Source organism: Lissotriton vulgaris, chromosome 9, assembly GCF_964263255.1.
Source record: "Lissotriton vulgaris chromosome 9, aLisVul1.2, whole genome shotgun sequence".
Lineage (NCBI taxonomy): Eukaryota > Metazoa > Chordata > Amphibia > Caudata > Salamandridae > Lissotriton > Lissotriton vulgaris.
The window spans coordinates 1,123,356,877-1,123,384,116 of NC_141697.1; the positions used below are offsets into that span (position 1 = coordinate 1,123,356,877).

Consider the following 27,240-nt stretch of genomic DNA (forward strand, 5'->3'; position numbering starts at 1 on the left):
GAGGGTTGTCCAATGTCTTGTGCTCCTTTGGGAAGAAGAATATCGTTGGAATTATCGGACTCTCATTATTAAAAAATCTCACTTCATCCTCATTTAGTAGAACCACTGCTTGCCATTTTAAGATTTTATCATTGAGAGTCATTGTGACATCATTTATAGGGTGGTGATTCAATCTCCTATAGTTGGTGGCCACGGTCAGTTGTCTCATTGCCTCTTTCTTGTATTGAAGCTTATCCAGGATCACTATGGGGCAAATGTATCAACCGTTTTTTTTAGTCGCAAACGCTGCAATTTGCAAAAAAGCAGCGTTTGCGACAAAACATTCATAAAATTCGATGTATGAGTAAACTCGCATCGCAAAATTAAGGAATCGCAAAATTTGCGATTCCTTAATTTTGTGAAAGCATTTAAGGAATCGCAAATTATGAATCCTTAATTTCACAAATGCACTTTTTGGCAATAGTAAAGGTGCCATGTGGCGCACGAGGGTAAATTTATGTGCACCATATGCGCACACAAGTTTATTTCAGGGGTGCATCAGGGTGTCCTTATAATAACCTTGCACCCTTGAAATTATTCTCAATTTGCGATTCTTAAATTGCGAATTGCAAATTAAGAATGACTTCCCAATCATTCCTATGGGCCTCCTGGCCCATAGAAATGAATGAGAAGATATTCCTTAAGTGCAATTTCGCAATTTGCGAATCGCAATTAAGGAATATTAAGAATTCGCAAAAGAATTGCGAATTTTTAAATACATCCCATTTTGCAATTCTCAAATAGCGATTCTCAAAAAAATCGCTATTTGAGAAGCGCAAACACGGATGTTGATACATCTGCCCCTAAGTGCCCCCCTTTATCTGCTGGTTTTATTTCGATCTTTTCATTCTCCATTAGATTGTATTCTCTTTTTTTAGAGGGCAATCATAGTACTTACAGAAAAAGTCAGAATGTTATTTTTACTGTATCCGATGCAGATGGCTAACTGAAATATTATGCCAGCAAAGTTCATTACACCCAATCAGAAAAAGCTATGCTTTGCCCTAGTCAATGTGGGAAAGGTAGCACCCATTCACATTTGGATGTCTGTCAGACTATAGTGGAGGTTAACCAGGGAGTTGGAGGTATCTTCATCAAATGATACAAGGAGCTGGGTGCCTTCAGCATACATTATTACAGAGCACCCATAACTCTTGATGAATTTGATGACGGGGGGGTCTCACAAACATGCTAAACAGAATAGGCAAGAAGAAATACATTTGGGGAATGCTACAGCTGACTTTGTAATGGTCAGACCAGTAGTACATAGAGAGAGTGGTTATAATCTGAAAGGAGAGGGGAAATCCAGTTTCCCACTGTCCCAAAGATGCCTTCCTCTTCAAATCTCTTAATAAGGATAATATGGTTGAATGTATCAAATACAGAAAATAGATCAATTATAATTAAAGCTTCTCCTTCAGTTATAGTCATGAATAAGAATACGTTTTTACCTCCCACCAGCTGTAAATGCAGCTGCCATGGATTTAAGTACTCCGTAGTTGTGCTACCATTAATTGTTCCAGGATTTTTTACAAGCACAGGGAGTAAATCAATGGGCTGATAGTGTTCTGCGACTTTGGCATCGATATCAAACGTTTTTTCAAAGCTATCATGCGTAACAGTACATGTGCAATGGAGAAAATCACTTTTATAGCACTGAGGGCAGTTCATCAACTGCAAAAAGGCTTTGCAGTGTTAGAATTATTATATTTACTTTCTTACTCCAAACCCGCACCCCACCCCTCAGCCCCTTCCACACCCTTGAACATAGAAATAAGAAGAAAGGGTGTATATATTATCTTGAAAAAAATCACAGACGTCTGGATAATTTTGGGTCAATATATAACGTATGTACTACATATTACCTGTGTCCCCTCAGCTTAGTTATCATCATGTCTTATGATCACCATGATACCATAAACAATGATTAAATTGGTTCAGAGACAGTAAGTGTTCAGGGCAGGAGACCTGTGCAGTAAGAACTCAAGTAGCAGACCACATTTTGCCTTGAAATCTTTACATTTGTCTGAGAGTTTTCCTGACTGTCTCTCTGTTGCAAATATGTTCTGTAGTGTAAGAAGCCTTTATGCAATGGTTGTAGGTTTCCACATTTTGCACTTTGAGGTCAAGGTGGTCTTTGCTGCACCGAAGCAATTCTACAATTGCAAGCCGTCTATCATAGTTTGATGTTCTGGAATAGGAGAGAGAATGTGCTACTAGATAAAATATATGAATGAAGGCATGGGTTCCCTAATGACTGTTTTTGTAGCAGCTAAAATCCCTATATAGTATGGTTTACTGTGTTAGAATTCCCATTATATGTGTTTAAAGTCTCATACAAGTTTGAATTCCCTCCAACATACCTTGCTAGTATGAGGGCAGAATTTGTTCAACTTGTAGTCAGCTTCCTTGCAGTGGATGTTATTCACGTTTCAGGCAATATTCTTCCCTAGCATATCCAATATCCATCAAAGCCTTGCTTTGTCACTTCAGTTCACCTTGCATGATTGAGTTACCGAGGACGAGGAGCCCAGGAGTAAACTAAATAGCAAGGCAATCATTCCCTTGGTGCCAGAAGATGTCACTTATATATTGGTCTTGAGTACCTGCTACTCTAATGGTTGGGTTAATTACCGAATGCCACACTTGGGCATAGTGATATTACTCCAATTTATCCAGAATGAATATTCTCTTGCATGATTCAAATGATAAGAATTCTGAGATATTCAGGTATTTCCCGTGTTTACAATTGTTGAAAGGTTTGTTTGAAGACAGGATTATGATGGATGTCGATTTTGTGGATAGGGAAAAATGGTTAGACTACAGGATATTGTAAGGGTTTCTTTAATTGCCAAAAATTGGTGTTTCTGAGGGTTCAAATGCAAGTGCTGGAGGGGGGTATTCTGCTTCAGCTTCTGTGCTAGATCCCATGAGGTTCTGCCCACAATTACTTTGTCCAAGTGTGTCCATAATTTGTCTTTTTCTCTAAGGGACTAGTATGAGAAACCACACAGCTGTGCTGCCCAGTAATGTGTTAGAAAATCTGGAAGCATCAGTCTAACTGCATGTTTGGGTTAGCATAGGACTTTAATTGACAATTTAGCACTAATGTCCAACCAAATTACATTCAAAATCATCTTTTTTTCCAACTATTTTTTTCATTAGAAAAGAAAATGTTTGTTCTACAATACCGAGAAAGAGAAGGCAATGTAGGAAATTTGTATTGTGCTGTTGCAGTTACATTTGGCTTACACAACATATGTTAAGGCATAAAAAAAGAAAACGAAAATACCTATTCATGGCCCATGGTTTTACTGATATGAATGTATCTGGAGATATCAATGTTATTAAAATATCACCTGGGAAAAGCATAATCTTGTGTTTGCCTTGGCCAAATGGAATACTTCTTATATTCTTGTCCCCTCTAATTTGTGCTATGATAGGTTCAGTGCTAATAGCAAAGAGCAGACAGTGGGAAGAGGGAAGAGGGAACACCAGTGCTTTGTGTCCTACCCTAGAGCACATGATCATGAAAGCTTAGCATTTAGTATAACTCTTGCAGTGGGGGCATAATACTATGCTTTTAATATTGGAGTTAACATTGGCCCAATCCCGAACCCGAACTAGTGTAAAGTTTTTATTGAGAAATCACAAGCCAACCCAGTCAAATGTTCCTGCATCAAGAGAGATCAGTATTGTCAGTATTGCCTTTGTTGGGCTATAATGCGGAAACTAATGAGAAGCTCCCTAACCATATTTAATCCCAATTGTTCGCAGTGAATCAATTCGGGGAGAAGAGGTTCCAGCCTGTTGGCTATTATTTTTATGTATAATTTGGCATTGATGTTGAGCAGCACCATATTCCTGTTTATGGCGCAGAACTTGGCATCCTTTCCCAGTTTAATATGGTGATGTTAGCCTCCCCAGCTCCCCAGTAACTCCCTTCTTGCCTACTATCGAATTAAAGAGATCTTTCAGATATGTTTCTAGAGTGGAAGCAAAAGCATAACAGAAATTCCATTTCGCTGTCAGGACCTATTGCATTGTGTATTTAGGTATAATTGACAGCAGCTAATGATTCATCTTTTGTGATGGGTGCTTCACAGCTTTGATTGAGTGCCTTTGGTCAGGTGATAATCGCGGAAGAGAAAGGGATGACAAGTAGCTGCATTGCTCATCATCTGACATCGATTCTCATCTATATAAGGTGGTATAGTAAACCCAACAAGTCTCCAACTTCTCATCCTCAGATGTTGCAACCTGCCCCTTGGAGTGTTGTGTACTTCTTATGTAGTCATACTCTAATGTCTATCTTAACTGCCTCACAAGGGGTGTCACCAGTTATTACCCTGATTATATGTGTATTTCTTGAGCTGAAAGAGTTCATTGCGATTTGTTAACAGGGCTTTTGTTTAATGTACCCCTAAACAACAAATCTTTCCACAGGAGAAGTGTACTGGATGTTTTGTGCTCCCTTTCAAACCTTACCAGTTCATTATATTTTTTAAGATGTTTTGCTCCCTGCCTCTTAATCTCTTTAATTGCCCATTGCCTTAATGTATTCACCTCAAAAACCAGCTTGACGACATCCCATGTGCATGCATGGCACATTTCCTTCGGTGGGTTCAGTTGAAAGTATTCTGTGATATACGACTGTAGGTCTACCCTCATTACTGGGTCCTTGAGTTGTGTGGAACGTAATATTCACTTTCTAAGGGATGTGGTCCAGAGATCCCAATTAAGGGACATCTAAGCTGAAGCATTATCTGAGAATATTGTCTGGTGTATTTCATTGTTGTATATTAGGGGTATCAAGTTGTCATTCAGCAATGTATAGCCAATGCAGATATATTCTTTAGGAATCAGAAAAAAATAAATCCAGTTGGTCTATTTCATGCTCTCTCCAAGAGTCGTGCCAATCAAGGGATTGCAATTTCCTTAAGTTTTTAGAAAAGGTCCCTGAGTGATATGTGTTAATACCCGACCTATCCTTTGCTAAATCCCGGACTAGATTAAAATCCCCTCCCCCAATCATGTCACCTAAGTCCAAATCTGTCAGTATATGAATCTGTGATATTAGAAAGGTCCTAAACATAGCTAATGCTTGATTTATCCCCACTACAACCCCCACACAACGTTAACTGCAAGAACAAAGAAAAAAGAAAGAACCTGAGTCACTACACCATATGGATCTTATTGATGAGAGGAGAGCCACAGTGGGTCACATACATATGGATCACTTTACTGAACTGCAGTGGACATCATTTCCAAGTCCTCCCAAGCCAAAGTATCTATGGACAGGCATCACAAAAACAAAATATATGAAGACAGGTGTAATGAAAATCATTTGTGTGGTGCATTTGTTCGGGACAGCTGAGGAGAAGTAAGGAGAATCCAGGATATTCAGTTTACAGGTTGCTCACTTATAATCTTGCTTCTTCAAGAATGGGTTCCCCCACCATCATCACAGCCTCCCGCACCCCCAAAGGCATCAGAGAAAAAGTAGCAAATTCACGGTTTATCACACAATACCGGTACTTTCAAATGCTGTCTCTGTTCGATCTTGTAGGGTACCTCTCATTCCTCCGAAGGTATGTTCGGTTTTACCCTCATGAATCCAAATGAGTCCTATCATCCACAGTCTTAGGTACACCCAGAGGGTGTGCCCATCCCTCACCATTCTTTCCCTGTTGAACGCCACAGTTTGCACCCCCATTGAATGTGGGCAGGTCAAATCTGCCAGAATTTAAAGGGGGAAAAGGGCCTCCTAAATACAAGGACATGCTGATTTTAATGCATGTCCTTGTTATTCCTTTTGAATAGATGATTACTATCATGCCAAATAAAACCTTAGCATATCAATGTTGGATTTCTTCAGGACAGATCATTATTTTATCCCATTTTGGCCATTCAGATGGGCTGTTCTGGGTGTTTTGGCCCGATGCTTTAAAGCTGGAAGTTTGACCATTTAGATGTACATCTATATCTAAATAACTCAATGCTTACAAAGAAAACCTAATGGTCATTCAAGAACACCTTACCCTCTATAATCTCGAGATCCATGAAACAAATAAACTGTTTTTTTTTCCTTCAAACTTTCACATAACTTGAACATGGAAACGAAATTGTTTTGCATTGTTAATCAGTTTGGCAACCCATAAGAGAGAGAAATATCATTTTCATTATCTATGTACCGACCCATTCTATGTCTGAAGCTGATACATTGATCACATTTATATTGAGAAATCAATAAGGGCTTTGGGGATCTCATTCGCTATGTCAGTTAACATTGAAGCCCTAAACATACTCATCACTTACTCCAGTTACTCTACGATTGTCTGTCAAGCACTCTCCATGAATGTATTTTTTCTTCCCTGTAAATATTAACAAGCAATGTTACCCCTCAAATGTTGAGTATGTTCTCGCTCCATGCGAGAATCAATGGGTCAAAACATTAAAATCGCTTCTAGATTCCCATGGGTTAACTAAAGCTCTGTACATCATTACAAATGCCTTCCTGATTTAGATGAGCAAGCACAAAACAGTAACAATGCTAATTGTCACACCAAGTATAAAAAACAATCACCACTAGATACCCCTCAACCCTGGCCGACTGGATCCATTAAATTGCAGTTGAAATTTGGTCTTGGTGTCTCCATCTAGAATGGTCAATTAGCCTATCAATGAACAAATTAAGCATTTCTTAGCATACAAATATCCCACCTCCTAGCTAGTTTCTGGGTTGTCAGAGGAATAGCTTCCTTGTTAATGTTTGAAGAGTAATTGACTATGACAGTGTTGGATCTTGTTAGCCATGGTATTACAAGTGAAATGCACCAGGGTTGAATGTTATCACCCTTTTACAAAAGTATACATAGGTTCTCTTGCACTTCCTCATTCATTCAGTCAATTAGATACTATTTCTGAACAACTCTATAGACAACCAAAATGTTTTCGGACAGAAGACCTGTAGGCACATTGTCAATAATGTGGTTTTGTAGGGTGATTGCAAACCTTAGATGGCGGGATAGGCCAAAATATTCTTAAACATAACCCAAGCATTATGGAAATACTAACAGCTGGTAACATCACAGCCCAATTTGATATCTGTGGCTTTCAATACCTGGCTCCTCCAGATTCCACGGAGTGATATTAAGAAATGTAGAAGTTCGTTTTGACTCTTCTGTTACTAGCCCTTTGAGTGTCTCAGTGAAAAAAGTACATTTTGGAGTTAAAGCCCTTATATAAGGTACTATTTGAACAATGCTCAACTAGAACAACAAGCCATTTCGTTAGTTTTATTCTGGTTTGATGATTCTAAGGGCTATTTATATCGTTGAAGCCGACAGCACCGTACCTGCTAGTAAAATCTCCAAATTAGACTACATTTTGCCAGAAATAGAACAGCTGCACTGGCTCTTGATTGTGAAATTAATCTAACAAACTAACCCATTTCAGCATGCATAAGCAGTTATTAAACACGGACATGGGGGGAACGAATTCCTAATAAAATATACATGTACAGTCAAATTATACTACTCTACTCTACCACTGGTCTGTAAGGATGCCCGCTTGACAAATAAAATAACCATGGTCGATGCAACCCTTTCACCCTTATTCAGCTGATCCTCAGGAATAATGCCATCGGAGTAGGTTAGGAATGAGGGTTTGCAATAATACATTCAGCAGCTCTTGATGCTATTCACTAGTCATGTACTTTGGAAGGACGATTCAGACTCAGTAGCATCTCGCCATGAAACAGTGAGGTGTCCAAAAGCTAAATTAATGCTGCCTCAGACAGCGTCTTCCTATGCTGCTAAGTGAAAGAAAACATACCCCACCGCTACCAGCAGGATAGAAAGGCTTACTCCACTGGTGACTAAGATAAGCCCTATCTTAGGAAGAATTGGCGAAGATCAACAAAAATTAGGTGGGAAGAGTGGCTATGCCAAGGGTCTTTCGAGGAATAAGGAATGCATTCTTGAATCAGTCATGTAAAATGCAGGCCTTCTGGAGAATACCTTGATATTCAGAAAGCAGAGCTTCCTCCAAAGTGGCAGATCCTTGAAATTCTGTGCAGAACATTGCAGGATACTCCTGAATACATCAGCATCATTGTGCAGACATCCAAGATGGCACTCCAATACCTACATTGTAACTTCACTGAAACTCAGTTGTGCACATAGGTGTCTAATCTGCTACAGGTTTCTTTTAGCTGCCAACTGGACTCTGTTTGTGTGCTTCTATGGCAGGCGTTTAGAGACATAAATTCTTCGTTTAGATCTTGCTTAACAAAGCTAGGTATTCTCTCCTCATTCCCCGCATGTTGTATAGGTAGGAATCACTGGAATAGGCAGCATAGTTGCATGAGACGTTCCCAATTATTGAATATCTGAATTCTTTCTGGAAACAGATCTTCCTTCTTTTTAGCCAAACTCATAAATTGTCAAAGAAAACAGGAAAGAGGTAATAATAACATCTAAAGGCCTGGTTTACATTACATAGATGTTTCCATGAAGGCATGACTTACTCTTTGATATTTACGAGAATGTTATCATTTAGAGTCTGGAAGAAGTGAGGTAGCATCCAAAAATTGAAAGACGCCCAGCTGTTCAAAATAAGGACGTTTCTTTTATGTTTTGCAGGAAAGAAAACGCTTTATAGGTTTGTCAATTTAAAAACAAATATTGATCGAGCTGCTATTACATTGTGGGATGGATGGCATTGCTGTGGCAGTGCTGGATAGAGGGGATCTTTACATATGATTGCTTGGGGATCTTTACATATGATGGGTCGGGAACTTTACACTGCCTGTCTTTGTGAATCGGATCTTTTTTATACTGCTCTCAGGGCACGAGTCGGGGGTCCAAGCGGGTGGACGGTGTCCCCCCACTTCTTTCACAGGGTGATGCCGTCCACTCTGCCAAGAAGTTGGGCCCCACTAAAAAAGATGCTGAATTCGTCACCGGGACACATTCAGCAACGCCTGTACGTTGTTGTCTGCTTTCGATCACAACAACGTGCAGGCGGGGAGGGGGCTCTCTTATTTCTGACTCCTGCTGGGATACTCAGCCATAACAAAGGCCGAGTCTCAGGGGTCATCAAGCCTTCTTTTGTTGGAGTTTTCCTGGCTGGCAGCAGTCATGAGCCTCACACCTGATGCAAATGCAGCAGAGGGGAAACAATGGCCTGCACCTTGTTAGCACTTCACACATACTTAGGAGAGGCAGCTTTTCACTTTGTTCAGGCTCTGTTTAGAAGATTTGCATGCACTATTAGAACGTCAGATGTGTTGATCTTTCCCAGTATTTGCACAAAATAAATTGCATTTATACACGCTTATTACCCTTGAGGAGGCGTTGTAATAATTTAAATATCACAATTTCTTTTACAGCACTATGGCTATAGAAAGCTTAACGCTGACAAAAGGTAACATTGTTTTATATGTAGCGTACAAAAGTGCGAATCTTCTGCCTAAATCAGGAGGGTTTGCAAGTATACTCAAAACGTGCTCAAATGTACTCATGATACACCTGTTAAACATATATGTGAGGGCTTAAGATCTTATATCATTTCTTGTGATGCCAGTTCCTGTAATATCACGCGCTGTGATGTCACGTGCTGCGATGCCACGCACTGCGATGCCAGGTGCTGCGATGCCACTTGCATACTGATAACTAGGTTAGTCCCCCCACTTCTTTGTTTAGGACTTGTGCCATGACTGCTCTTAAATCATTTTAGCAGCTACTAAGTATTGTTAATAACAAGTACTACTTAAAAATGTCTATTCTCAATGTGTCATCCTCGGAAGGGTAAAATACTGAACTGGCCCTCTCAGAATGCTTAACTACCTGCTCCATAATTCCCCTATCATGCTTTGCAATTCAACCAACTAAATGCTAGCTTGACTGGTGGCCATTAAGACTCTGTAATGTGAGTGAGCTCAGGCCGATCATAGAGAAGCTCAGTTAGAATGAACAATTTACCTGCCACCACAGGAGATTTCCTGTCGTCTAGAAGTTGAACTGCAGTACTGGCTGTCACCACATTGCTTTTATTTTCTGTTCCTGAAATTAATAAGAAGAAAGGGGCATTTAATTTAAACCATGAAATCAAACTGCATGTTATACATTCTATTATGTTGTCAGAAGCAAGCATACTCATTTTCCAAAACTACAATCAGAAATCCTGGCATGCCCATCTGGAGAGAGTGCCCTAGAAAGTTAGCATTCCACTCAAAATACAGATAAACAAGCATCCTTAAATTGTTACTTTATATTTTAATGCACTCATACTTTATTACCTAGGCTTTGCAAAGTTTGTGTTTTAACTTATCTCCTAATTATTTATATTTAGAAGACCATTCTGATTTATTATATGGTGACTTTAAAAGATAGCCATAGTCATAAACTTTACTGATTTACTAACAAAAACCACCATAAAATCTTTACAGAATCTAAACGAAGATAAAATAGACAAACACTAAATAGACTAGCAATAAAAGAGAAACTACAAGCCATATTTATGGCAAAGTGACACAGCTTAGCAAGTCACCTTGCTGCACTGTGCTGCATCACTGGGAAAGGGCAAGAATGCACCATAGTTATCCCAATACGCAGTGGCGTAACATAAGCCCCCACAGCCCCCATGGTGCAGGGGGTCCCCAAGCTCCAGGGGGGGCCCTCAGCTGAAGTGGTAGGTGGTGAGCCCTTGCAGGGCGGCCCCCACAAGTTTAGTTATGACACTGCCAATACAGCTCACTCCTGTCCTTTACCCAGCACTGGGGAACAATGGGCTGCCTAGCACCAATGCAGACACACTTGCACCATGGTGCAAGGGTGCCTCCATCGGTTGCAGGATTGTTTTGTGCAGGAAGGGGTATCTTCCTGTACAAGAACAATCCTCCAAGGCCTCTTTCTATGTGCACTGCAGAACACATACAAAGAGGAAGTACCAAGGAGAAATAAAGATACTTCTCCTTGTAAGAGCCCCCCCAGGGAAGGTGTAGCATATTGGCTCATTCCCAGGTTTACCATTTCTAGTAAATCCGGGAATGCATCAAAATCCAAGGGAGTTGCGTCAAAACACCTATGCAATGCCTTCCAAGGGCAGAGTAACACAACACAGGTGATAAGACTGTTTTAAGAGCTAGTGTGAGTAAGGATATTGTGTGTAGTTTTTTTCACCTTTAGGGTTGGACAGAAGCAATAGGTGGTAAGGGTGTTCTTAGAGTTTGCATGTGGGTAGGGTTATAGGGTGGTAAGTTGGTTTTTCGGGTTTAGGGATGGGTAGGGGAATTGGGAGGTGAGGGTGTTTTTACAGCTTAGGGGTGGTAAGGGTAGGGATGAATAGGAGTATGGGATGATAAAAGTTATTAGAAAAATGGGGGTGTTTGGGGGGTTTCTCCCAATTAAACAACAAAGGTTATATATGCTTACCTTGCATTGTAATGGCATGCACATTGAAGACATATGCATGGTAAACGCTTGTGCTGAAAAGGCAATGCGTGGGAAAGACAATGCGTGGTTAAGGTATTGCATAGCAATAGAAGCATGGCAAAAGCATGTGTTGTAAATACACATATTCTTAAGTCATACAACCCTTTCCTATGTAGTTGCCGACCCTGCTACAGTAAAAATAGCCTTTTGGACTTTTTCACTTCACTGCACGCACATGTTTAAAGTTGAACTATGACATATGCCATATTTAAATACCATGCCCCTACCTCCTAGGCAAAAAGTTCTATGTAGGAGTGGCATGTTAATATTTAAAAAGAGAGTTGAAGCCTGTCAAAAGGGGTTATTTTAATTGGCCAAATTTGCAGTTAGTATCTGCACAGCTGTACTACACATGGCACACCTGAAGTCATGTTTGCTCTGCCTCAGTGGGTGGCACAATAGTGCTTCAGCCCACTGCGGACATTTACCTTACAGGCCCTGGGTACACTTTGGGCACCATATACTAGGGAGTAATAGGTATGTTAAGTATGCAAATTAAGGGTGTACCGATTTCATCATGTTTGAAGGCAGAACACAGGCATGTTACTACTGGCTAGCACGAGTTAAGTGCACAGAGTTCTGTGGTCAGTAAAAAGAGTCAAGGAAAACATACGGGTGCACACCACACAAAATATGGACATTTCCAATAACCATCTTCAGCCAAGTATGAGCTAAGAAACTTTTAAATTTAATGTTATGACATTATAGGTGGGTGTGGCTCTAACCCTACAGTAAGATGTTGCTAATGATGGAAATGTGAAGCAACAATAAAAGTATCTATGGGTTTAAATGACCACTTAATTATTTTCAGTTGGGACACACCTTCTCTATTACTCACTATATTAAGAGGCTCAGTTATAGGCCTTGATATTAATACTAAAGTCACTATGAGTGGAAGAATAACAAAGGTGTCATTAAAGACTGCCTGTCTGCCTACAGAGACAGCTTTTGGTGACAGAAGGGACCTGGGGTGGTTTAGTCATTTAGTGCCATTCATTCTTTCACACTTATTAAAATAATAAAAACAGACAATGTAATTACTCAATTTATTTATTTTTATTAGCAGAGTCAATATCTTAGTTATCCTTGCCAGAAATGGATATAAAAAGTGATTTACACTGAGCTCCACAGATGATATTTTAACAAATGGACTTATTTTACCGGTATTGTATTTCGTTGAATAGGTACATTTATATACCAGTTTATAACACTGACGATGGATACTAGGTGCTATAAATTGCATTAAATTCCTGGGCACCTTTTCACAGTGCATGCTTCAAAAGATTACTGGTTCTACTATGAGTTATATTGAAGACTTTGCGTGGGGGTTGTGAGATTTGGTTATATGCTCTAGACATGCAGCAGTGGCATTGCTGCATGTAAGCTTTGCGGGGAGTTTGTGAATAGACACAGTCACTCAAGTGGTGCTAACCGACTATATGGATGGTCTGCAACCTATAAAATGAGTCACCATTGCTCTTCATCAGTGGAATACACAAGTAACATACTATGAGGGTCTACCCTGGTCTCATGGAGCTCCCATTCCTGGGAGATGTTAAGCAGTCTGCTAAAGTATATGGAGTACACACAAGGGGCGACAGTAGACCAACTGCTCAAACAATAGTTAAAAAACAAAAATTAAATTATATGTGGAATCCACACAAGAGCAACATAAGTCCAAATTTTTGAGGCATGGTTAAGCAACCACATATTGCTACATGAAAGACTCCCAGCCTCTGGCGAGCATAGTTAAGCAACAAGTGAAAGTGGTATAGTCAGGAATAGCACAGGAGCAAAACATTGACTACCATATATAGGCAAGGCATTGAAGTGTTTGTTCTGGAGTGGCAGAGAGCAACTCCAGGGAATGGCCATTGTGTGTTCTTACATTTGTGTGAATTTTATGTAATTTACTTTCTCTTAACTATCGAAAATTTCAGAAAAATTACTCAAAATGCAAATCTGTCAATTTGTTTTACATTTTAACTCAAGTGTGTCCTCAATTTTTGACAAAGGGATGCATTTAGCCTAGTATCTGCGCACAAACTACTTGTCGTCGAATGGACCCTGCAAGGGTGGGTGCTGATCTGGTATAGGCCTTATAATGAGAGTAGGCATTCATAGTGTAAGTTTGAAGGGCTTAACTGAGATGTGCATGTACTGTGTTTTACATTATGGGCAAAGTCTGCACTGAAGTATAGTTTTGAAATAGGACTAGAGAATAACCCTGGGCGGACCAATACGCTCGCGTAGTTGCGCTACTTCGTGCTACGCAAATTGCACGTAGCACAGTGCAAAAACACGTAGCGTAGCGTAGTTGCTATTTTTTGCTCGCTCGCAGTCCTCAACGTCAAGTTGGCGACCGCGAGCTAGCAAAATGACATCCCGGTGAGACTTTTTCCTCGTTCGAGATCGGCAACATCAAGTTGGCGATCGCAAGAGTGGTAAATAAATGTCCCGGCGAGATTCTCAACGCGGGGATGTCAGGTTTCTCATTGCGAGTGGTCGCGTATGCTCGCGACCGCTCGCAATGTGAAACTACCAGTCTGCGTTGAGAAAGCTGCCAATCGAGTAAAAATCTACTCGAGTGGCAGAAAACGACAGCTCGCACTGTGCAATATGCCGTTTTCAATGATTGCACAGTGCAAACAAGCATCCAGCACTGTGCAATCATTGCGAACAGCGCACTACGCACTTCACGTAGCGCTACACGTATCTGGCGTAGAGTGAAGTGCACTTTGCGTAGCTACGCATAGCGCTACTACGCAAACTACGCCCAGGGTTGCCAGAGAATAGCGTGACACACACTTCCTATGGTAAAATCGATTCTGAGTGCAGATTCAATATTACTTTTGTCATATCAGAAATCCTTCTGACACCTGAGGATCTCTCATATTTCTCTGACTCAGCGTCTGATTACATTCCTGGCTTTTGTTAACCTCCTGGAAAAAGTTTATTACTTTGCTGGCCAGCTGTACGCTCAAAGGCTTCCCCACACAGTAGGGCCATCTTCCAGTGATTGGGCCTGCTCCAGGTAAGTGTGTTGGAAAGAAATCTCCATGTTATAATTACTTTTTTTACTCACCAGGCTCATCCCAAGAAGGACAAAGGGGAGAACGCAAGACCTCTGGAGCCAATCTCTGGAGGGGCTTCCTTTTGAGGTTTTGCATGAAAGGGACCAGGCTGCTGTGGCAGCTAGGGCCATGGTCTCAAGTTCTGGTTAGGTCTTTCAACAGACCACTTCAGATCACCATTTTAAAATGCCTCAAAATGCTCTACAGGAGAGTGGGAACATGGGTGTATTGATGAAGTGTTATTCTAAAATTGGACCGATGTTTCTACTTCGTAACTTTCTGCCCCACAAAGATGCCTCTGCACAGGGGAAAGAAAGAGAGAGAAAGCGAGACAGTGGATTTTCCGGGACACTGAAGAAGAAAGGACCTCTGTCTCAGGTGCTGAAGCGTCTTAGACATAGCCTGCATGGCACTCTGTGTATTCACTTCTCTGGGGTCAGTGGTGCTGGCCTCCCTGCATCCTAAGTTTGACCACAGATGACGGACAGCTAGGAACCATGGAGGAGAGGGGTCTCCTAGAACATTTGAAGACTGGGCCTTCAGAGGGGTAACCCTCATCAAAGGGCCGCCCCTTAGACACACAGGTGCCCTTCAAGCAGTCAGAGGGGTTATATGGCCTAACGAGTGTTGACATTGAGGGTATTCTGACTTGAAGACTGCAGGGTATCGCTAAAGGCGATTACTGGCTGAGGATAACACAAGGTGTTGGACAGATGGCAGCTCCCGAGTAAGGAAAGCAATACGAAAAAAGAAATAAAAGTCACCAAGAATTTAAATATTTTGAAGGCTAGGAGGCCAAAAGGCTAGAGCTTGACACTAGGAGCAAAACACAATTTACCCCAGCCAAAGGAGAACAAAGAGATGTCTGGTCCTTGGGATGTGGGTAGCATTCTCTCAGATTTACATGGATAACCCTGGGGAGAACCAAAGTCTCCATGGGTTAGCACAAGAGCAACAGAGGAGGGGTGTGCTTAGTGCCCCCTTCCCAGTCAGAATTTCGACCCAAGAGATCCCTAGTTTCAGAGGTCCAAAGTCAGAGGAGGAACATCACAGGAAAAAAAGAAACAAATGGAGCACTGGCTTGCTCTTTTTTCATATGTCCTGGGGTTGCCATTTCCCCGGGGATCGGGGAAGAGCCCAGATTAGACTGTTGGGTGCTTCTCTAACCACTCCTGCTCATGTCTAAGGCAGTGGCTGCAACTGACCCAAAGCCTCCTATTGAAAAGGGTCCTTTCTACAGGATAATTCCCAAACTTTTTGTCTTCCTCCATCCCTTTTTTGCTGAATTTGTTTTTGTTAGCTTAGGACTCTGGGCCCTTTACTATTGCTAACCCGTGCTAAAGTGCATGTGCTCTCTGCTTACAACATGGTAACATTGGCTTATCTACAATTAGCAAGTTTAATTTATTTATAAGTGCCGAGTGAAGTGCACTGCATGTGCCCAAGGCCTGTAAATTAAATGCTACTACAGGGCCTGCAGCACTGATTGTGTCACCCACTTAAGTAGCCCTTTTAACATGTATCAGGCCTGCCAATTGCAAAGCCTGTGTGTGCTGTTGTGAACTGCCATGTCGACCTGACAAGTGAACCCTCTTGCCAGGCCCACACCTTCATTTTTAATACATTTTAGTCACCCCTAATGTAGGCCCTGGACATTCCATGGTCAGTGTGATGTGTGTGTAAAAAGTAGTACATGCACTTTTAAGGTTAACATGTTCTGGTAGTCAATATCATTGGAATTTCCTTATTACATTTTATAAGTGTAATTCCCAATTGAGAAGAGATAGTAATCTCCTGTTTGATGTCTCTGGAAGCACAATTTTAAATACCAGCTCATAGTGAATTTAGATTTTAAAATGTAATTCTGAAAATGCCACTTTTAGAAAGCTGGCATTTTCTTACTTCGACCATTTGGTGCCTTCTGCCTGTCTCTGAATACATGTTTGGGGTGGATGACAGCTGGACCTTGTGTATTCCCTCTAGACAACTACACACAATGGGAACTTAGGTGTGACTTGATGCACTTTAATGGGTCAATCACTGGCTTGATGTGGGGGCAGAGCTGAGCACTTCCTCACTTACACCTGTATAGGCTGTGTCCTGTCCCCACACAAAGGATTGCATACCCCTGTAGTGAGTCTGGAGTCGTGGCAGGAAGAGAAGGGACGCTGTGCACTTCAATAGCCTCCCTTTGAAGCATACCCCACTCCAAAGGCAAAACTGGGTATAAGTACTGGACCTCAACTCAGTGCACTTCTGGACCTGTGGATACTATGCCAGGAATAAGGACTTTTTTGCTGAGGGAACTGTCAATCTGCAGGACTGCTACTCTGCTGGACGCCTGATATGCTGCTGTTCTGCCCTCCTTACATGAGAGTGAGAAGGACCAGACCTACATCTCTTCAATTCAGAAACAAAGTGACTCCAAGGGCAAGCTGACTTGCCTCCTGTTTGAAGTCTCAGGGACATCAAAGACTTCCAACTTATCTGCCTACAGCACCTGGACTCTGCCATCTGATAGTGGTACCAATCCAGTCCTGGGCCCTTGGTAGTGGGAATAAAGGGATGCAACTGACGAAATCCATGCATCATCGTTGTTGTGCCTCTCAGAACTGGCGCATCTCCATCGACGCCGACACATTGCCACTGCTGCGAGGATCAAGACCCACTGCATCTCCATCGGCACTGGTGCATCGCCGATGATGCGAGGATCGAGGACATTGCCTAACCTATAGCATGGCACATCACCTCCTTTTGCTCAGAGGCAAATACTTTACACATTTATATCCCTATAAACCCGAAAACCTGCACCTGAAATATAATTTAAAAAATACACTACTTGCACAATAAAGGTTATGAAAAGCAATTAAATAATTTATGTAATTAAACATCAATTATGTTTTATTAACGTTCCAACCTATACACCTGCATACCTCACAACATACACCTAAAATATATATACCTACCTTAGAAAATCGATATTTGCACAAAGTTATTACTGCATCACGATATAAATGTAGCACAATATGTAAAACTCGATATTTGTGTGCCTCGATATTTTGAATCCGATATTACAAGGCTTACAATGTTTATTTTCATACAACTGGGAGGATTAATTACTTTAATCAAGGGTGGAACCTGCAATAATGTGCTTGTCAGGTGTGCTGATAATTGTTCTAGAAGCAGCACTCATTAGAAAGCGTTTTTTTAACCAGCACTAAAAGAAAGACAAAATGCTCTGCTAAAATTGTATTTATTTATTTATTTAGGGAAGAGGAATAGCCTGCAAATTAATGCAGGGCTGTCAAAAATAGGACATAATTCACAGTTAGACCGCTTTTCTATGCTTCTGTAAAATTCGAGTTTAACCATGTCATCACACACACACACACATAACTGTATATATATAATACACAATGTTACATCGCCGTGTTTACACCGCGATACCTTCACAAACGCAAGTCGATACAACGATTTGCCTGGAGGGCGCTGGACTTAGAAATAGTCAGATTTACTATTCCAACTTCAGTCTACGTACAATAGGGAAGGTGTTGGAATAGTAAATCATACGATTCCTTAGGTTAGAGCGCCATCCAGCGCAAGTCATTGTAATGACTTGCGCTGTAATACCCGTGTTGTAAAGGTATTGCGGTGTAAACACCGCGATGCGATGTAACCGATGTTTCCTGTATATATATGATTTAGCGATAGAATTGCAAAATCAGGACTTTTGTAAAACATTCTAACTTTTTAGAAAAACCAGCATTAAAATGTACTAAATTGACGTTGCCCTCCTACTTTTATTGTCTCTGCATTGCTGGATGCTGCTCGGGGTGGTAGAGTGAGTGTGCAGCAGGGAGGAATGGTGTGGAATTTCTCTCCTGCCCGCTTCATGCAAGTCTGTGGTGCGAAATATGGATCAAAGCTGGGATTCAAAGGTCTAGGCTGTTTTCCACCTTTCTCACCTCCAACAAGATAAAAGCCAAAATACAAATGCTGATTGGGTGTTCCTAAGCGTAGCCCATAACGTCCTGCCAATAACCTGCTGATTTTCTTATTCTCGTCAATTGCAACGAAATTATTGCAGGTTTAAACGTCTCTATACCCTGGCTGCCCAATGGGTAATTTTAATCATGCCAATGCTGTATGTCATTTCAGGAAGCATCAGAAAGAATGTAATTTAGCTCTCTTTCATAATCCCTATAAATCGAAGTGTTGTTCTAGCATGCTCAAGGGACCAAAAGTACTATTGTTTAATGCAAAGCAGCACACCAACCAAAGTTGCAGTGCTATGTTTCGTCAAAGGGAGAGAGCAAGACAGCACCATAACTACTATTATATGGTGCAGTTGCTCACTTCCCAAGTGTTGGCGAACAATGTAGCTGCCTTGCACCACACAAACAACTTTGCAACTTACTGCAAGTGGGTATGTGTATGTGTGTGAGTGTGAATAGTAGCGTTTGTACTAGAAGTGTAACATTCTAGGACAAACACTATGCTTAGATTAACTTCAAACCTTTCTGACTTTGTATGAATGCCTTTTAGTTGTGCTGTTAAATCTTTCCTCCTAGCTTGTGCATCCCTAAAGGAGGTGCATTTTTTAGCACAAAGCGCTGTCTACAATTGATAGTAGATAGGACTTTGAATAAAAAAACATGGGTGGTGGAGCAAGAATGACCATGCACTATCAACTTGACACCACCTTGATGCACAGCAGAGCCATCCATAGCCTTACTTACATTATTTTTAGACAACTTTCCAGCATAAAACACGTTGTATTGAAAGTAAGCCCAAATCAATATTTTGTGCAAGTTTGCGTAATTTCTGGTGACTACACTGGTGCAAACCTGGCCCTTAAATTGCTTTTGTTTCACACTCTCCGTGGACAAAGTCACATACTCACTAAAACGTGGTGACACACAACAGACTGGGAATATGAAGCAATTTTGGAAAAGTGTTAACGTTTTTTATTTTCTGGCAGGGTGGAAGGCAACAAGGAGGGCAGCTGAGGGTCAACACGAACAACTGAAGATGGGAAGAAAAAACAGTATAATTTGGCCAACAGTGTCATTTGGTTTTTTTTTTCGCATGGAGGGTTGGGGGCAACATGGACAATGGAGAGAGGGGTCAACTCGGGCAAAAGAGAGTAACACGCATAATGGAAAGGGGCGACCACTCGGTCCCCCCGAACGTATGGTTGGGTGCCCCGATCCCCCCGGGAAACCATTTTGGGCGGGAGGCGTGTCTCGGCTGGTATGCCCGAAGTGGCGTAGCCGGGGCGTGCCTTTTCCCGCCCAAGAGGGGTTGTCCTAGACACCTACACCGTTGGACACGCCCCGTAGGCGGCTGGAGGAGGGTCCACGCCCTCCCGAGGAAGAATAAAAGGAGCAACAATCCAAGGAAGCATCCTCTTGTTCCTGTGCTTGGAAGCTGCACCTCCTCGTTACACGTGAGCCCGAGACGGAACAAGGAGCCAATTTTGAGAACTTGTAATTTTTGTGTTTCTCCTTTCAGTGATTCCGAAGCTTTGGATCCAGGACCTCGAGTCGAACATCCGTGAACGATGCCTGGCAAGAAGGTCGGAAAGAAGGTTGGGACCGAACAAATGCTTCGCATGCTGGTGAAGGACATGGCGAACATGAAGAAGCAGATGGCGGCAATGAATGGTACGGGTAGACCGAAGAAAGTCATCGGACCAGCATTGCCGGGAGTAGTCCCTGCCGGGAGAGGTAAAAGGGCCAGGAATAGGGCGGCAGGAGGGGAGGCCTCGGTTCCCGAGTCACCTCCGGCGAGCCCGGTCAGTTCGTGGAGGCCCCAGTTCCGATCCCGAACGCGGGACAACCGATCCCTGTGGTAGTTACACCTGTTAACGAGGGGGATATGCCTCCCGAGCTGGCCGCCCAGTTGGCGGCGTGGTTAGGCAGGAACAACGAGGGTGCTGTGGCAACGGTGTAGTGTAGTTCCTAGTTTCCCACTAGGCCCTGCGCATTGGAATAACATAAACAGTAGTATCGACGTGGAACTGCGGATATTCCAGGCCTCCACTGACTATGCTAAACTTAATTGGGTTGTGTTACCAACTAGCTCAGAGGTCACTGGAAACTTTCTTCTCTGCATAGGAAGTGATCAGCTTCCTTGGCACAGACAAGAAGGGATTCAGTTTTCCAACAACCGTGCAACATGACAACTTTGCTCCTCAGATCAAGAGTCAATCTCTAGGGTCGTGTGAAACAATAGACATAGATTTCACTCAGTCAGTCTAGTGCAGTTTACTTTCACGGTATGTAGAGAATAGAGAGACGGGCGTTTGTCAATAAAGGGCTTACATTTATTGAACAGTCTTTCTTCTCGTACAAGAGAAATGTATTGCCACAATTGCAATAACTGTTATTATAAAAAGTACGTACAGTAAGATAAGTATTGCGAAATAGAACTGTAAAAGCATTGATATGGTTTCTTAGCCATACAATGGTTTAAAAGTAATAAAACATATATACAGTCATATATACATTAGGCTAACATACTCAACTGGTGCTTCTAACTAAGCCTACCCCAGTGTGCCTGACCTAAGCCTAACACGTGAAAAGGGGAGTAAGTAAGTAGCTTAAGTTAAGTTGGTTTTGCCAAGGTTTGTTTCAAGAATTCTCGTCTAAGGGTTTAGTCAACACCATACCTCTGAATAGAATGATGGAGGATTGGTATCTCCTTCAGGGGTCTCTCTCGATATCCCAGTCACCCGCGAGGGTAAACCGGAAGCGCCGGGACTGGATTTCTCTGCACGAGAAAGGCAGCGGCTTCTTCAGCGCGTCGAGGAAGGAGGCGGGGGACAGCGTCCGCGGGCAGCTGGGCTGGATGTCTTCGCAGAGGATGGCTGTTTCAGCTCCTTAAGCGTACTGCACCATAGTTCGCGCTGTAGCGGCGATAATGGTAATCAGCAGCTTCACCACCACAGGATAGCAGGCTGCAGCGACAGAGTGCTAGTTTTTACCAACACGGGGTCTTGCAGGCAGCTGGCATCAGCAACAGGTTCTCGCTCATTGCTTAAGGCAACGTTGGTAATATTTATACCTGACAGGTGCCGGGTTTGACGCAAGTTTGCTGGACATAAGACGTCAATTAAAGATGTCACTAGGAAGTGATAGTTATCAGTTGCTCATTAGAGTTCCATTACTAATCAAAACATAGCAAGCGGGGATTTCCAGGTTTGCTAAGTTTTTATCTTGTTGAAGAACTCGGAGTGTTATCTAGGAATATCAGATAGTGACTGCTGCTCTGTCATTGCACTAATTGGTCGCAAAGGAAGTAGCAGAGAGTCATGCTGGAATGTGGCTCTGTTCGTGTGAGGCCAGAGATGACTTTTCAGAAAATCGCACTTGAACGGTTATGCCAATATAGGGAATAAATGGATTTATAGCCGAATAGGGGCATAAGGTCACAGTATCGATCAGGAACCTAGATTAACACGCAACACCCACTCCACGGGTAATGTCCATCAAAATTACTAAAACTAAGCAATTAGATGCATGTGTAACATTGCCCACCCCAAAATACATAAATGCATTCGAAATAGGCGTACTTGTAATACATGGAATTTAGGTACTGTACGTATTTTAAAGCATAGTAATCATTCAAAAATTATTGCATATGAAATCAATGAACGATTATGCATAAAGAATTACACATGAAGTATCTCTGACAGAAGAAATGCAAGATAAATCATCACATAAAAATGCATTGTAATAACATGTGTGCTAGAGGCTGGTGTTATGTTGTTATGTCTCTAGATGTGTTTAGAAATAGAAGTGTGAAGCTTCTGTTCTCTAAGAATAATTTTTACGTTAAGCAAAGAATTGTTCGTGCCAAAAAAAAAGGTCAATATTAGAAAAATTGTCCAATTCAAAGAAAATAGATTTCCAAAGCTCCTGGCAGTTTTTGTTGATCAAAACTGAAGGCCGAATTCAGAGTTCATGGGAACGCTGTGTGTCGGAAAGCTTCTAAAAGTTATTGTTTCTCTGTGGGTGAGAACATCGTATCAGACAGGCTCGCAAAGAATTGGTCTACAAAATCAGGTGATAGTTCAACCAAATTAGATAGCGCTGTAACTTGGCAGGTGTGAGAATGATTGCTGTCATCATATTCGGAAGCAGCAATGCTCACAGAACGTTGTACCTGGATGATGTTGCTTTTGTCACTCGCTCCACTGTTACCACTTGGCTGTAGTACAGGAGTCTCCACAAATGCCGTCATCAGGATTGGTAGCCGCTGGGGACAACACAATGCGTGAGCCGTTATTGGACTGAGCAAAGTATCGACGTCCATTGGTACTGCTGATGGAAGTGAAAGACAGATGTCCAACACGCATTCATCTCCGCAAAGCATACACCGTAGCACAGGTAAAATGCAATTTTGCCATATCGGTCTGAATGAAAGGAACCAGGTCATGTTTAGATCTCTCAGCCTGGCCAATCCGAGGACGTCAGTTATCCTGTCCCTGTAGCGCATTGCTAGGATTGTCTCTTCCATTCCCATGGGAGCTATGTCTGAGCCGAGGCTTGCCATAACGTAGCAGGATGGTCAAAAATAGAATCCCTGCGATGAGTCCCAAAAATAGTGGAATGCCGCCAAAGATGGAGTGCACAAAATTAGGAAAGATTCCCAAAATTGCCTGGAAGGGTGTTAGCAGTCCCGTAAAGACTGTCTTAAATATGCCTGGGATGCTTGTTGCACTAGACATGTTAAGGAGTTGGCTGCACATTTCTACGAAATGCACGGGGCAATTTGTTGATAAAAGGTCATGGACTTCAGTAGCCGTCCTTGCGACTAGAAGATCATACGTCTCTTTAGATGACGTTATAGGCACTGTTGTCTGTAAAAGCACAGATTTCATTTTGCTTAATGTATCAATTTGTATAGAATAGAGATTCAGACGAGGCCAGAGGGGAGTCACTATGTCTGGAGGCCCGCTCGGGAACAATGCTTGCATACAGCATTTGACCATGGACGTAACTTGTACTAGATAACTTGTCCCTGGCGCGAGGCCACAACACCTGTGATCCGTTCTAAGAATGTAACTCCCGTTTGCGAGTTGCATAAAGAAGGGCTCTATCTGAGTTGCAGGTGTGACTAGCTGGTGGCATGAAAGGTTGTTTGAATTTCCATCACATGCTCCGTGTAAATTAATACCCTGACACAAAAGTATACCGCTTAGTGAGTGTTTACAGTTGTCACCACTAAGAAATACATTTTTGTCGCTGTCACTATAGCAAGAATGAGTGTATGGTAATTTCCATATGGATTTTACATATCCTTTACCCAATTGTTCATACTGGCCAGCAGGTATGTATTCAAGGCACTTTTTAAATCGGAAAGTTGTTATCGGAATTGTGATAATTCCGTGTATTATCCATTCAATGACAGGACTCTCTGACATTGTCAATGGTAATCTCTCGAGTCTTTCGATGCTCAGGATTGTATAGTCTGCTCCTTTCTGTGCCAAACTGATCTGTTTATCAGTAAGGTTAAAACTGGAAAATAATGACGTTGTGTTGATTAAACGCCAAGGCACATAGCCTGAACGAAGGTTTTGCAGCGTCCAGCCTAGTTCTATAATAGAGCGTAATTGAGACTGGCCATGTTGTAACATTAGCAAATCTCTGTCTATCACATCAAAGGCAGAGGATACAATATTGTCCAAAGAATATATTCTGGAAGACAGAGTCGTTAACCCATTGTCTACCACAGAAAGTGATTTCTCCAAATTAATACGATCAATTTCTCGTATCTTTTCAGCAGTTTCAATTTGCTTTACTTTCCAAGCCTCGTTGTAAGCAGCATAGATGCTGGTCGCTATGAAACGCTTTTGACGCTGTTTGCGTGGTCCAAGAATGAAATCGCGCAAATCAGCACCATCTTTTAGTAAAGACAAGTGTTGCTTAATTTCAGCCAGTGTGGATGTAGTTAGCCATTCTAGGCAGAGTTTCCCTACACTGTATGTTGTTATAATCCCTGGATGTTGTCTCTGGGAGTATCTAGGGTCTAATCTGGTCATTTTTAAACCCTGTGTTTTATTCAGGAACCTATCTTGACAGCTATTTGTGTCTGTAGGCCAGATTAACCATTTTTTCCAATCAGGATGTGTTCTGTTGAAATTTAAAATTTGTGACACGTCTAATTCAATATCTGCGGATGTATTCTCAGGTATTGGCTTTGGTATAGACGGTGTTTTAAGGTCTTTGTTCTTAGCTAGGCCTTGCACCTGCCAATCTTTTGTACCCCAAATCGTTTTCGTTTCAATATTATTTTTCCAATAATCAAAACCAAATGTCATCATTTTGTCATAAAATGCTTCTGAATATATCAATTTAGAATTTGTCAGCATTGTTTTCATTCTTGTTTTCTCTAACAGTTTATAATAAAACGTTTCTGCATCACTGGTGTTAAACCCTGAGAAGTATTTGAATTTCTCAAAAAATGCTTTAGAACTGCTTTTAGGTGGTGTAGAACAATGTTCCCATTGATTGTACATAAAAACATTTCTAGGCTGTGCAGATTTATGCAAGTAATGATCCCCATAGTGGGTGTAACAGAATAACTGCTCATAACTAGATGAACCTTGTAAATAATCATGATCTGTGAATCTAGCTGACATTATTAAATCAGACATCATGTCATTAATACTGTTAAAGTCCCAATCATCAGAGAATGTACTCGGTGTCACAAAGTCACTTAAGGAAACCTTTAGTTGATGAGGATACTTCAGGATTTCGACCGGACCATAGATCTCATAGTCTGTTTTCTCCCATACTACCCCACCAGGTATTGGAATTGCTGTGACATTTACTGTTGACAGTTCTCTTTTCTTCATGTGGGATGATCTGTGTGGTTTCAGGACTAGGTTGATGTTCTGACTTGCTGTGTCCATTGTAATATATTTTCCTTCAATGAATTTTCCCAAACACAGTACCATGATGAGCCAAAGCAGGAGGAAAAATACACCTAGACCGAACCAGAACTCTAGCCAAGGGGAAACAAGGTAGATTTTCTTCAGTTGATGAAAGAGTTCTGTTACTTTTTCTTTAAAGGACTTTTTTGTTTCCGGCATCACTTCGGGGTCGTTTAAATCTTCAGAGAAGTTGTCGAAGTTGATGAAATAACCAGAGGCAGTTCTGTCAATTGATGGGATTGTTCTTTCAATCTGTCTCTCGGTAGCACTTTCTGATGCTACATCATTGTAGACTGGTGTTGTTTCTTGACGAACTGTTTCAATCTGTGTTTCAAGAGGCACGAGTTCCATGGCATTATTGCATAGTCCTTCATTGTGCACTGCAGGCTGATCGAATGTGATTAGTCTTTCAGTTTGAACCTCTTGGATTGTTGCAAGTTTGGGTATTCTGTTGTTTCTTGGGAGTCCACTGGGCCTACTGTTGATTATAGGCCACATGCTTGTGGTTTTACCAGATCGATAGACACGACTCTGTTCTCCTTTTTACCAGCAAGGGGCGGTAGCACAACTGATCTTGTTCCAGTGACTGCCAAGACAGGTACTGCTTTTCTGTAAGAAGGCCCAAATTCCTTCTTAACCGCGATCTTTTCTCTGACTAGATCCCCAATCTTTGGAATCCAGACAGGCCTTGCTGGGGCTGTTGCGGGTGGTGCCTCGTCAGTGGTACTTGGCTGTTGCTTTAACTTTATGTTGCTTAATGATTTTCTTGTTTCATTCAGTTCCTGTAAAACAGCCAAACGGTCTTTTACATCAAAGTGCTTTGTTTCTTCTTGTACCACTGACATCTGACTATCGAGGTCCTGAACTTTCATTCTAATTCCGAACAATAGTTCGTATGGGCTGAAACCTTTTAGAGAATTTCTTGGCATGTTGTTAAGACTAGTCTGGACACTTATTAAATGTTTGACCCACCCAGCGCCTGAACCTAATACCTTCGCTGTTATAGATTGCTTTATGTCACGGTTTTTTCTTTCTACCACACTATTCCCTTCGGGATGCGACGGACAAGAATACCGCAACCCAATTCCCATGCTGGCCATGGCCTCCTTATAAGCTCGAGAGCTGAAAGCAGGACCCTGGTCAGAATGGAACGTGGTAATTGCGTATGTGCCGATAAAGACTCGCAAATCTTTTATAACCGTTCTAGGCGTCAGCCGAGTGCTGGAGGACTCATTTTTTAAAAAGTGCTTTTCGTCTTAACTAATTAATAGGACGCAGGTTGGGGTGCAGGCAGCGTTACGCTCTTTCTGACTGGTAGCCGGTAGCAAGGTTCGCTACTGCGATCCCTATTGCAGTTTTCACAGTTGTTTGCATATATTTGGTGTTCTACACTCATTCCCGGCCACCAGTATACTGATTGTAATTCAGTCAGAGAAACCTTAATTGTTTGGTGTCTCAGACCCAAACCCATATGTGCATCTGCTATTAAAAATATTCTCCTGTTCGTGTTTGGAATTACTCTATCCCCCACTCCAGGGATTCGAGCAAACGGAACGGAGTTTGCATCGATTATGTATGCATAATTGAGTGGATAGTTTACGGGTAGTGCTGCACAGTCGCCTTTTACGGTCGTTTTTACTGCCAGCATGGTTTCCCCGTCTATGTATTTATCTGTACGCTTTTTTGT

At 41.8% G+C, this 27,240-nt stretch overlaps 1 protein-coding gene across 2 annotated transcripts in view; it reads right to left on the reverse strand.

Moving 5' to 3' along the window:
* Positions 1-27,240, reverse strand: part of CACNA2D3 (calcium voltage-gated channel auxiliary subunit alpha2delta 3) — a 2,559,454-nt gene that overhangs the window by 586,084 nt on the left and 1,946,130 nt on the right. For both annotated transcript variants that reach the window (XM_086939135.1, XM_086939136.1), the window contains exon 27: positions 10,026-10,106. In XM_086939135.1, coding sequence (XP_086795261.1) covers positions 10,026-10,106 — 81 coding nt within the window. The remainder of the gene's footprint in view (positions 1-10,025; positions 10,107-27,240) is intronic.